Below are 12,082 nucleotides of genomic sequence, written 5' to 3'. Positions count from 1 at the left end.
TGATGTGAGGGCTCGCCAAGGACCAGTGGAAGGATGCTGTGCTCAATGCTGCTGTGACTGTGCCTCTTCTTTGCACTCCCCATTTCCTGCCTAGCTACAGCTGTGCAAGGTACTATTTGGTCCCTGCATGAATGCTGAGAAAATCACTAGTTATATGATATGGGAATTCGAAAAATCTGTTTGCTTCCAAGCATAAACCAATGACTGTGGCAATGGTTTGCAAACATGGGGTTATGGCCCCAAGTCAGCTTTTTTTTCCTCGGTTCTGGGTACAGTCACGAGCCTGGCAGGAATCCGTGTCAGCTAAAATGCATGGCAGCAATTGGCGTCTCCTGGAGTTTTGGAGCTGAGTGGGGTCACAACAGGAAGGAGTTTGGGAAGGCGGCACTGCGGGTTTAGGAATAAACATCTCCCTGGGGCAGACTTTCCATAATTGGCCATGACAAGGCTTCTTTCTCCAGAGAGCTGGAGCTGGCCTGTGAGGAAGCAGAATGAATCACTGCTCTGGTCCAATTTGGCAAGTGCTGTGATTTAGCCCTGCTTTGCACGGAGAGGAGATGATGATATAGACTGAAAGACAGAGGAGAAACATAGCCAAAGGCTTCTGAGCTGGGAGATGAGTTTGGGTTCCCACTCATTTTTTGCAGGTTTACTCAGATCCTTAGAAGGAAACCCTGGCAAAAACTGCTGGTACAAAACCAAATCCCTTTATCAACAATGCAGAGGGAACAATGGGGACTCCTGAACACAAAGCTCATACAAACAATAACAACCATTTTATTTTGCATTGTTAGAACAGCAGTTGATACACAATTCTTCTTTCTAGCCCCCCACCTCGTTAACTATTTCTGTCGCTCTTCCACTCCCAGATACAGGCTTATGGGAGGGGATCTTAGCAGTTGGAGATGGTGTCCTCCAACATGGTGGTGACCATATGGCTGTGCAGCCTTCTGTGAAGAGGAGGGTTGAGCGTGGTTTCCTCATGCCACCCCGTACCCTCAGAAATATCCCACTTTCTTTCAAATATGAGGAAAAAGGGGTGTTGTTTCTGCCATCCTTTCTATGGATGATGGTCGTCAGTGCTATCTTTAAAGATTGCTCTCTCAGCAATCTTACCAAGCCTGGTGACCTGACAGCAGTTCACAGCCTGTTCAGTATCTGATGATTAATCCCCTCCCTTTAAAAATATGCACTTAGTGGCAGAACCCCACAAAAATATTGGTGGAGCCAGAGCTGCTTTGCCAAGTGGCAGACTTAGACTTGCTCTTCTTGGAAAGCTGGTTTCCTGTCACTGGCTTTCTCTCATCGTTGTTTTCCAGTGGTTTGGAGAGAGGAGAAAGGGGAAAAAAAATTTTTCCTCACAAATACCTTTTCTCTTTTACATCCCTTTTCCTCCATGTGTCGCCTCTGCTATTCCAGATTTCAGGAATTCCATCAGCCAAAGGCCTTCCTAACTAACCCCACTGCTATCCCTGATGCAAAAGGAGAAGCAAGCTCCCTGCAAAACAAGATCCCTCAAAAAAGAAGGTGCAGACAATCTTCATTTCCATCCCACATTCTCCTGCTCCTTTGGAGAGCAGGCAGATGGAACAATAATCTTCCCTGCACTGTGAAAGAGTGGCAGCTCAGAAAAGTCAAATCTGCATCTTGTCGCAATGTGAGAATTCAGATCAAAGCATCAGCCTTTTCCTAATTTCTGATTTGATGTTAGCAACATTAAAATTTTATTTCTTGTGAGATGACTGCCATAGCTAATGCAGGCAGCTGCTGCTGGGCTGGCTGCAAGACTAGAGCTTGGGGATTCCTATTCTAAATGCTCCCACTGCTCAAAATGGAAAGCTTGGTCAGCACCGAGCAGCAAAGGGCCATGGCATGCAACTGAGTTAGCATGCTAACAAATGCAGGTTACCCAGACCTTACTTTCCCTGGAGATACCAGCATTCCTATTCACCGTTCATTTTAAAGTCCGTACCAGGCCAAATCCTGCACCAGGTTCTTACCAAGTATCTTTTTCCTGTTTTCTGCTGAGACTCTGGGTAAGGCCTCTGGGCTGGGCTTAGCAGCACCACATGCAATACTGGTCAGCTGAATACGGCACAAGCACAAAGCTCATGACCTTTCTGGCAGAGCGTTTGGGGAATGTCTAACGCTGCTGGTGCCTTCAAGGTCAAGAGTTTGTGGGACCGCATGAGGATTCCCCATGTGCTCTCTGCAGAGCAAGGTGGGTCCTTTCTGGGAAGGAAAGCACAAAACGTCCTGGGAAGTACCGAAGGTCATTTAGAGAAGGTTAGAACAAGGGACACACTGGAGTGTAAGGCACCCATGGTCAAAAAGTTTGTGTGGCAGTTTTCCCCTTGGTGTCCATGTGTCAGTCTCTGGATCATAGCAGTCCAGGGAATCCAAGTCCTCAATGACATTGTCCACGGTGAGACATCGTCCTCCTGTGACATACAGCTTGTTCTTGATGACAGTGGCCCCGTGATGCATTCGTCTGTCCCTCATGTCTGCACATTTAACAAACTTGTTGCCTTTTGTATCATAAGCAATTATTCTCCGGGTGTACCCTAAATGCAAAGCCAAAGGTGGAAGAGACAGATGGGAATTAGAGCTTATGGACAGCAGAAGGAATAATACATTTCCTGCTAGTCTTCAATAAAACCTATTATACTGGTACATAATTTGGCAGAATTAAGATATCTAAGCTGGGAAGTGATGATGGGTCACAAGAATGCCTGCCTATCTTCCCTTCCTGTTTGTCCTCACCCTGTCTTATAGCACCTTGGCAGCCAAGGCTCAACGAGCACCATAAAACCCATCAGATCAGGCAAGCAACCTGTCAAACACAGTTGGAGCTTGCAGTTTTCTGCGTGTGCCTTCAAACATCCCAAAGTATTTCTTTTCACCCTACAGACTCCTGGAGTTTCACTCGGAAATACAGAAACCAATGCCACACGGGAAGGGAGCAGCAATGCCTTGTTGGGTTGAAGTCATAGCTGTCTACTGAATGGAGCTGGGTACTCAACAGCACAGTGCCACCGGTGCTCGCTCCACTCCCAAAGCCCTCGGCGCTGCGTCCGTGCTGGCCACCATGCCAGTGACCCAATGGACAGCTCTTCCACTGAGGGGTGATGTAACCTTACATCTGCTGAGAGGTGAGGGCTGGTACCAGGGCCATTGCCCTGGAGCAATGGAGGTTTGGAAGCTTGGTACCCAGCAGTACCTTGCCCATGTATCTCTGTAGATTATCAAGAGTGCCCATGGCAAACAAACTGCTTTGGGCCACGTTTTGCAGGCCTTGAAGCCACTTTCCCTAACAAAAATCAAGGCCTGTCTTGCTTAGGCCAACCCACTCCCCTTTGCTATGATGCGTCCAGTCATGCAAAAAGGACCTGAAATGTGATGAAAGCTATTTTTAAGAGAAAATATTATTTTTGTAGGTTTTACTGTTTTTACTGTTGTTGATAAACTAAAAGTGTTTGGCCAATATTTTGGCATGGAAGCTGGTAAATAAAACCTGACCATGATGAATCTCTCTACTTTCAAGCAAAATGAAAGATGTTTAAAGCTAATATGAATTTCTGTGGCTTTTGTTAGATAAGTAAAAAATAAATTGAGAACTTAAGCTCAGCAGCAGCAGACTTGGGTCGATACAGGCCCTTCCGATTAATGCATTTGAAGATAAGAGAGTTGAAAATACTGTATTTTGGGCACTGTGGTCTGAAGTCAGGGTAATCTGCCACACAGGAGCCTGATAGTCTTGGACCTTTTGACTCAGCTTTCCCCTATTCTCACTGCAAAGGGTAGCAGTGGCCTCCAGCTGAGAGATGACACCACGTTTGAGTCCTGTGTGATTTGGGTTCAGTCCCCTGCTCTGCTAAAGCTTCCTTATGTCTCATTTTCCCTTAAATAATCTAACACGTGCTTCCTCATGCCAGCCTGTGATCAGGTGAGCTGCATTAAGGACTGTAGAGTGCCCAACTACCAATGACACGTAACCCATCAAAGTGCCATGGGCAGAGGTTGAAAAAGACACTGAGAAGTTTCCCCTCTCCGAGTGTTTCATGCCCCTCTCAGGACATTTCACAGTTACCCCCAGGAGGCAGCTACAGGACCAATAGACCCCTCATAGCCCTGTAGCCACCCATCCCTACAAGCTGTCCATGGCCTTGTGGTAACTGTGTTCTCCACCCTTCCAAGAAGAGCAGTCAGGAAGTGCCAGACTGTGAGTCAGCAGGAGAGGAGCAGGACCCCCATGCCTTTGGCTTCCTCCCTTCTTCTCTGGAGCACTAATTTGCATGGGCTTTTCCCCAGTTTCCCCCCACCCAGGTCCTGCTACTTGGAGTAAGAAGGTGCCTTGTGGAGAACTCGTCCCAACTTCCATGGCCATGAGACCCCATGAGAGATGTGTATGGAGGGTGGACACACTCCTCCTCTCCTTCCCAAGCTCCATGTGCTTTTTGAGGGAGCATCCCAAGCAGGAAGGGTGCGAAATCCTGTAGGTGCTGGGCAGGGGGAGACGGGCAGGGAGGGTGAAAGAGAGCCCTTACCACCAACGATGATAATCTGGTCTCCAATCACGACAGCTGGTGCACAGACATTCTTCACCACTCTGGTCTCCATACGAAACCACGTATTCCTGGACACATGGTAAACCTGACAAATAAATAAGATCCACACACAGCTGTTTATGTTGCTTTTTAACTGGCAATTGTAATTATAGAGGAACTCATGGTCTTTATTTTGTCCTAATGAATACAATCCTCTGGCTTGAACTGCTGGAAATCTGGGAATTTACCCACTTTTTTTCCTAATATGTCCCCTTGGACAGCGTTCTACTTCTCCAGGCTTGTCTGCTCAGGAGATGCTAGCACATGCAGTAAGGCAGAGTGTATCATCTGCCATATGCAAGCTTCTTGGCTGTAAATCTTTGCATGGCCATTAAATCACTGTAACTCTTGGACAATGCTCTCCCAAAGTGCAAGCCGTTTCATTTTATTTTCCAGTTATTCTGTGTATTCCTGCCTTAGCCTTCACAATTTCCTGGGCAAACAAACCTCAACTTCACCTAGCTCTGCTGGCAGCCACCGTGTTTGCCCAGCTGCTATATTTGTGCTGGTGGCTGGTATGCACTCAGATTGGCAAATGGACTTGTTAATGGGACTTAGAGTAGTATCCAAGTCATCAATTTATGGGAGAAAAAGAGCTGTTGCCAGATGATGATCATTCAGCCATCTGTATCTGGGCGATGCAAACTTTTATGTCACGTCATCCGCTTCTTAATATAGCAAATATCTCCAGGACATCTCCCCACTAACTGATAAATACATTTCCTTCCCCATCATAATCAAGTAGCATTATCACCGTAAAGAAGTATTGCTCATATGCTAGCTGCTATCTTAGCCTTTAATGATCCTTAGTTAAAACACCTAAACCAGTGAAAAACACTCATAGGGAAAGTAACACTATGATGTTGCTAAAGCATCAAATCAGATAAGAAAGGATTTCATGTATTTTTTCCTCCTAATAGAGTGTAATTGCTGAAAGCAGGCAGAAAGCCAGCAACATGTGGCAGGAGCCACATTTTTAACACAACTGTTTATACGAAATAACTGTCAGTTTAAGTCCTGGCCCCTTGATGAGTGAGAATCTAATCGCTCTAATTATCGTGAATCTTTGCTTTTGCTGCAAGCGAGCAGGTGTGCGGCTGAGACCCAGCTTGGCCGCCAAGTGGAAAGCACTGATTTTGGTGAGATTGGCTACGAGCATGAAGCCAGGCAGGGGGGTCAGCTGCTGCCTGCCATAGCATCACCTGCAGCAGCCCTGGCCCCAGTGCCCACCAGTGGCAGAGCTGACTGACACCTAAAGAAGTACCTCAGGGCTTGTGCCTGAAAAACACTCCAGGGGGAAAATGAAAGAGTTGCAATGCTCCTTGCAGACAAGACTTCTCTGAAGCCGTGTGTCAACTCAACTTGCCTCTCGCTGCAACTCACAATAAAGGTTTTTTTGGGGGGGGTGATTTCCTCAGGAGGCTGGTGAACTGCTGAATATCTTAGATGAAACTGCCTATAACAAGCAGGACTGACCATTACCTGGATCAGCCGGACAGGGTTTTGCATAATGTCTTCTCCCCCAAAGAGGTAGACCCTCTGATCTTTGGCAGCAACAGCAGGGTGAAGGACAGCAACAGGCATGTTTGCCATGCTCTCGCAGGTGTTGTAGACGCTATCATATCTTTCCACAGAATTCAGGATTTCCTGGTTTTCACCGATTCCACCAAATGATAAAATGTAATTTTTGTATGCCAAGCTTCTGTGGGAGTAACGTGGAACTAACATGTGCTCAACCAACCTCCACTGATTGAGTTTGAGGGAGTAAATGTAAATATTATCACTGACCGGGCTTTTCTTATTGCTAACAGGCATCCCTCCCAGCACATAAATATTGCTGTGTAAGCTCACTGCAGAGGCTTTGTACAGGCGCATGGGAAGTTTGGCCAGGCTTAGCCATTGGTTTGTCTTGTCATCATAGAGCAGGACGTCTCTCGTCGTCTGCTGGCTGTCCTTCCTGCCACCAATGACTATGAGGAACTCTTGGTTGGAGTACCTGCGAGGAACATGCTGCATGGGCTTGATGTCAGGCGTGTTGGTGCTGTACAAGGAAAACATATGTCTCCGGGCTGACTCAAGTATGCTCCTGCAAGTGGGTGAGGACTGAACGAGGGAGTCATTGGCAATGAAGTGGAAGAGGAAAGTTGGATGGACGTACTGAAGCCGGACCTTCTTGAACAACTCTTGGATGTAGCCTTGTCTCGCCTGGAGGTCATGCCGGATCCAGACCATCAGTGCCTCAAAGACCTGCTCCTCCTCCCCACAGAGCTCATCGTCCCCAAGGTAATCGATGAGCTCCAAGGGACAAAGGTCCTTCAGGTCGTCAGAAGAGGCCACCTCAGGAAAGCATTTCAAAGCCATAGCCTTGGCTTTCTTATTCAGGCTTTGGCAGTTCAAGACTTTCGCCAGTCTAATCATGCTCAGACAGTTGTCAGGAGTCAGCTTGTCTTGGAGGTAGGCAGAGCAGGCCTCAAACAGCTTAGCGTACTGCAGCATGGAGGCCGTCTCCAACAGGCACAGGACATTCTCAGCGGATATAAGAATCTCCCCTGTGTAAACGTAAAGGATAATCTGATCCAAAATCTCGGCGTCGATGCCCTTCAGGATGACTTTAGCCTGGCGACTCTCTCTGAAGTTGTTACAGAACATCGCCTTGAAGTATGGACTGCTGGAAGCCAGCACATTTCGGTGGCAGGGGATTTCGAAGCCCCTAGAGCAGAGGGTAACATCAGTCAGCATCCCACTCTGCCGCAGAGCATTCAGCTGCCTCAGCAGTTCGGAGGAGAAGTCCTGGTCTTTGAAGAGAAACTCCTCAGCGGATCCCTCCTCCATAGCAGAATAGGAGAGAGATGAATTCTGGACTTGGCAGAAAAAACCAAATTCTTAGCAGCTTTTATTGAAATATCCAGCTCCAAGGGAACAAATCAGGACTTTGATGTTGCTCTAAATATCCGTTCACTGTTAACGCATAAAAATGGAACATGGGTTAAGCACAGTGGGAAAATAATAAAGAAGCTAAAAGGTCGCTAAGACCCTTTAAAATTTTCATAAAGTTATCAGATAGGTTGCAGCTCTGAGGTCAGCACTGCCTGTGTCCCTGGCAAGAAGCAAAAGCACTGAAGTTATCTCACTGATTTGGGATGAAAGCTGGACAGCTGAAGCAATTGGTTTGTTCATTTTAATCACTTTGAATAAATGCACTTAGACATTTATTCACTATTTTAAAGTATTAGCAGTTTAGTAGCTTGCGCCTCTTTCCCCTAGAGTTAGTCACTCCCAAAGAATGTAAATCTGGCGGAGCTGAACTCTGCAGCAGGGCAAACGAAACCCTAGAGACTGGGAATCTGCATTAAAACGGTTATTTATTAACTCTGCTTAGCTGTGGTTTTTTTATGTTAATCAGACACACAATGACTAAATTAAGTGCCAGGCAGAACAATATGATGAGTATCTATTGGCATGGCTAACTGCTCAACCTGCAGTGAAACGGTAGGGTAGAAACGTTTACCTTCTGTTGTCCTTCACTGCATGCACTTACTCTCTGTCGTTTATTCTCTGCTGAGATTTTCCACAGCTAGAGCCTGGATAAAAACCTATAAACCCACAGGACGTTTCTTTCAGTAGGTAAGTGATTCATAGAGGGTGATTTCTGGACGTGTTTATTCTGAAGTCACTTTTGCCTCTTTCGGGAGCTGTGCGCAGGAGCGGCGAGGCAGTGGGGCATTGTATACATTCCAGCGCTAAGAATAGGAGCACACGGGCTTCTCACTGTTATCACATGTGACGCCGCCGCTGCCTTTTGCAATGACCTGGCCGGTACTGAGCATGCCCGAGTGGTGTTTTTCTGGCAAATGCTTACATATAATAAATAGACACGGAGAGGAAAGTTCACTTATAAAAGTCCTGGCCGCCTGTTTGGAAACAGCAGCAGGACCCTGTCCTAAAAGTGCCTGGGAACTCTAGAAGCCTGTAAACAGTCTGCAACGCCTCACGCTAGGTAATGCACCGTCACCCTAGTTTCATGGAGAAAGAGGGAGAGAGAAGGGCTTCCAGGGACCCCGGTGGGATGGACCGTGTCTCCACCTTATGGAGAGATCTGGGGAGTGTCAGCCCATTGCAATCCGGTGGGAGATGCTGATGCACCACGACTCCTGCGTCCAGGGCTGCCCCAAGGTGGGCAGGGAGAGCCCAGCTACCTCTGCCAAGCGGAGAGTGAAGTTCACTCTTGGAGCAGCTTATCTTTATGATGCTGCTTGATATTTCACATAGAAAATATTGGGTTGTGGCCTTTTGTGTAAGCATCTCAGCTCTCTGAAACCCTTAGCAAAGAACTTCTCAAGCAGGTGGCTCGAGGAAGCTCGGTGTTATGGGTAGGAGGACTGGAGCAGGTTGCTGAAGTGAGTGCAGGAAGCTGGAAACCAGGGTCCCAGGGTGGCACTTAGCTCCCCAGGGCAGACACCTCGATGGGGTCCCTAACTGCAGATGCCTGCACACGAACAAGGTGCCTGAGCTCCTTTTGCAGCCAGTGAGGTCTAGTCAATACAACCAAGTCTGCTGAGTTATTCAGGTCACCGGTAGGTACCACCTATATTTGGGCAGGTGAACAGTCCTCCAGGCACTGCTAGGTCTCCACAGGTTCTCAGCTGCCTCAATCACATGTAGGTGTCCCTATTTAACACTCCCATGTAGCTATCTGTGATGATGAGCCTAAATCCATCCCCAGGGCTGGGATCAGTCAAGTGCCTTGTGCCAGCAGAAGATCCTCCACAACCCCAGCTGGTCCCCAGCTGGGGTCTCCAGCAGGTCCAGTGTGATGTGTCCCAGCTCTGTGCTAATTTCCTGGGTTTTTCAAGAAAAATGGCATTGGCTGCCCATGCCTGGGTAACTGGATTGGGCCCCCTCATCTGTGCTGAAGTTCCTCCCTTTTTTCTGGGATAGGACTGAATCCAAAATGCCATTTCTAAGCATCACTACCACAGGGAAACACAGAGGTTAAAGCAAAACTCCTTCCCATTTTCAAAGCCAAGGCTCACGGGTGAGTCATGTCTGTGTCTAGTCACAGCGAGGCAGATGAGCGAAAATCCTTGGGAGCCACAGAGCACTTATGTCAACTCCTGTGCCGCGCTGGTGTTTGCAGTCCTCCATATGTTCCTGCCCCCGCGTCTGCAGCCCAGCAGACTGCAGGGATGGGGGCAGCCTGTTCCTCTAAAAACAGCAGCTTTGCATCACGGGTCGTGCCGTACGTGGCCTTTCCCAGAGACTTTTCAATGCAGCATAACAACGTAGTGAAACGCCTGAAGGCTAGTCAAAACCCTGAAGGCCCAGACCCGTCTTAAAGACAGGGTGGAGCTTTTTGGAGGCTGTGGCACCTTCCCTGCCTGTACAATCTGTGCGTGTGTGGGCACACGTGTGTGTGAACGGCCAGGCGAGGTGAGGGAGGGGAAGGGCAGGAGCTACTGTACTTGACTCCTGCAGATAAGTCACTTTGAGAGTAAACATGGCAATGTGCAGCCTTTTCCCTCTCCTTGAGTAAAGAGACGACCCGGAGGATGATGTTGGGGCTCTGGGAAAAATGCGCCTTCCCCTCCCTACTCCCCGCCACTGCTGCCTCACCAGCTGGCCATGATCTTGCTATAAATATTTAGAGTGGCATTAAAAACCCAAAGGAGAATTTCTCACTCCTCGTCCAGAGAACATTAGCTACCCAAACAAAACGCCTCTCGCTTTCTGCCTTGCTCTGTATGTATATGTTCTCATTGTGGTCCATTTTGATGATTGATTTAGCTTTATATCTCTGTTCTGGCTCTAACTCTTTGCTGTCTGTTTAGTTCTGCCTCTTCCTGGCAGTGGCTGTGGATTATTTTTTTAACCCTTGAAGAAACAAATGATGCTATCTGACTTCACTAATGACACTGTTTCATGGGGTTGGGGAAGGGTAGGTGGGATGTTCTTCTGCTTTAGATACTGATAAATGTGGCATTTATTTAGAAGATCCCAGGCTCGAGGGCTTTGCACAGTTTTGCAAACTTCTGCTAACCCAGAGTACAGCGTGTGCTGTTTAAATAGCTTATTGCTCTCGGGGGGGTTGCTGCTCCCTGCTGAGTCCCCACACAGGTCCCTGCCAATTTGGGGCCAAGGATCCCAAGCAATGAACTCCTGCTGCCTGCTTTACAACTCTCTCTTCTTTCTTTCCCAGGGATTATGGTTTCAGACACATCTCCAACCAACTGGGCACATCAGCACTGCTTCGTTAGGATTTCCTTTATAAATAAACTAGAAATAATTTTTCATGGCATATCCTAGAACAGTATGTGCTATACAGCCCCTACTGCTGCAGCATGACCCCTGGTAAGAGTGAAGAGCTGTTTCTTCTGTGGGACAGTGTAACTTGTCCGAGAAAGTCTGTTTCTGAATGAGTCCTTGAGGTGGGTTTCCTAGGTTGGCATGTTATTGACCAAACCAGGCCTGAATAGTCTTTCAGGAGGACAGGATACTGCATTTACCATGGGAATAGGATGTTGCACGGGTAATGGGCTGGTCTGAACACCATGTGCAAGTGGGAAAGTGGACTTGTTCACAGGTTACGTATGTGACCCAGCAGCACTGTGGGATGTGATGCTGCAGGTCCCCCATAACCAGCCCTTGAGGGAGGCTGGAGCCATTGGGGGCTGTTAAAAACAGTGACCCTCTGCAACTGCTGCTGTATGAACTCCATCAATGGCCAGTTTCTAGAAAATGGAAATGTCTACCAAAGAACAACCACTTTGCTGCAATGCTGTATACTCATCCTGCTCTCTCTCCTTAAGTGTTTGGGATTGCTCAGTTTTGGAACTATGGTGGTTGAACCTTTGATCTGACCCAGAGGAACTCTTCTTATGTTTTAATGTAATGGGATGATGAAATGTCTATTATCATGCACTAAGCAACAGAGCGGAAAAAAGCTGTAATCTAATCGGCCAGCAGGCAGGTGCACAGAGAAGCTTGGTGATGTCAGACAACTTCTAAAACTCGTACACTGATCCTATTACAATTCAGGTGAAAATGAACAAATATGGATAAGTAAAAAGGACTGTTCAAGCCAGAGACTTCACTGAGCTTATTCAGTGTTACGTGTGCTGCCTCGATGACTACCAGCTCCCCCAGTTACCAAGACAGAGATCATCCCTTTCCCCAAATTTGCAGTCTAAATATGCAGGGGGACAAGAAAAAATATTCCTTATTATGGTCTTTATAAATCTAGGAGAGGGAACAAACCCCAGGATTAACATTCCTCATTGTAAAAAGATACAATTACAGGGATCATAATTAATCAGATGCCATGAGTTGGAGAGGATGGGAGGATGCCCCAAGCAGAGTGATGCCTGGCTGGAGTGACAGCCTTCAGCCCAGGCTGGGAGAGCAGCCAGCACTGCCTGGGATGCTGTGTGCCCTGGCAGTGTGGAGCTTCGTCGGTGGGCCCTGACTAGGGCGAGATG

The 12,082-nt window shown here is 47.6% G+C and overlaps 1 protein-coding gene across 1 annotated transcript; it reads right to left on the bottom strand.

The window, feature by feature from the left end:
• Positions 1-2,277: 2,277 nt before the first annotated feature.
• Positions 2,278-7,439, bottom strand: KLHL38 (kelch-like family member 38). Its single transcript, XM_010576940.1, has 3 exons — positions 6,090-7,439; positions 4,548-4,653; positions 2,278-2,564 (listed from the first exon to the last, which is right to left on the bottom strand). Exons 1-3 carry the CDS (start codon positions 7,437-7,439, stop codon positions 2,278-2,280), a joined length of 1,743 nt encoding a protein of 580 aa, XP_010575242.1.
• Positions 7,440-12,082: the final 4,643 nt, after the last annotated feature.

This window comes from Haliaeetus leucocephalus, unplaced genomic scaffold (assembly GCF_000737465.1).
Source record: "Haliaeetus leucocephalus isolate CR32 unplaced genomic scaffold, Haliaeetus_leucocephalus-4.0 Scaffold555, whole genome shotgun sequence".
Lineage (NCBI taxonomy): Eukaryota > Metazoa > Chordata > Aves > Accipitriformes > Accipitridae > Haliaeetus > Haliaeetus leucocephalus.
Note: the sequence above shows the minus strand (reverse complement) of the source record. Positions and strands in the feature narration are given on the sequence as shown.

Coding starts and splice junctions, on each gene's coding strand:
- KLHL38 (XM_010576940.1), bottom strand. CDS start 7,439: ATGGAGGAGGGATCCGCTGAGGAGTTTCTCTTCAAAGACCAGGACTTC. Junction 4,654..6,089: donor ACCCTGTCCGGCTGATCCAG/GTAATGGTCAGT, acceptor TTTATTTGTCAG/GTTTACCATGTGTCCAGGAA. Junction 2,565..4,547: donor CCAGATTATCATCGTTGGTG/GTAAGGGCTCTC, acceptor CTTTGCATTTAG/GGTACACCCGGAGAATAATT.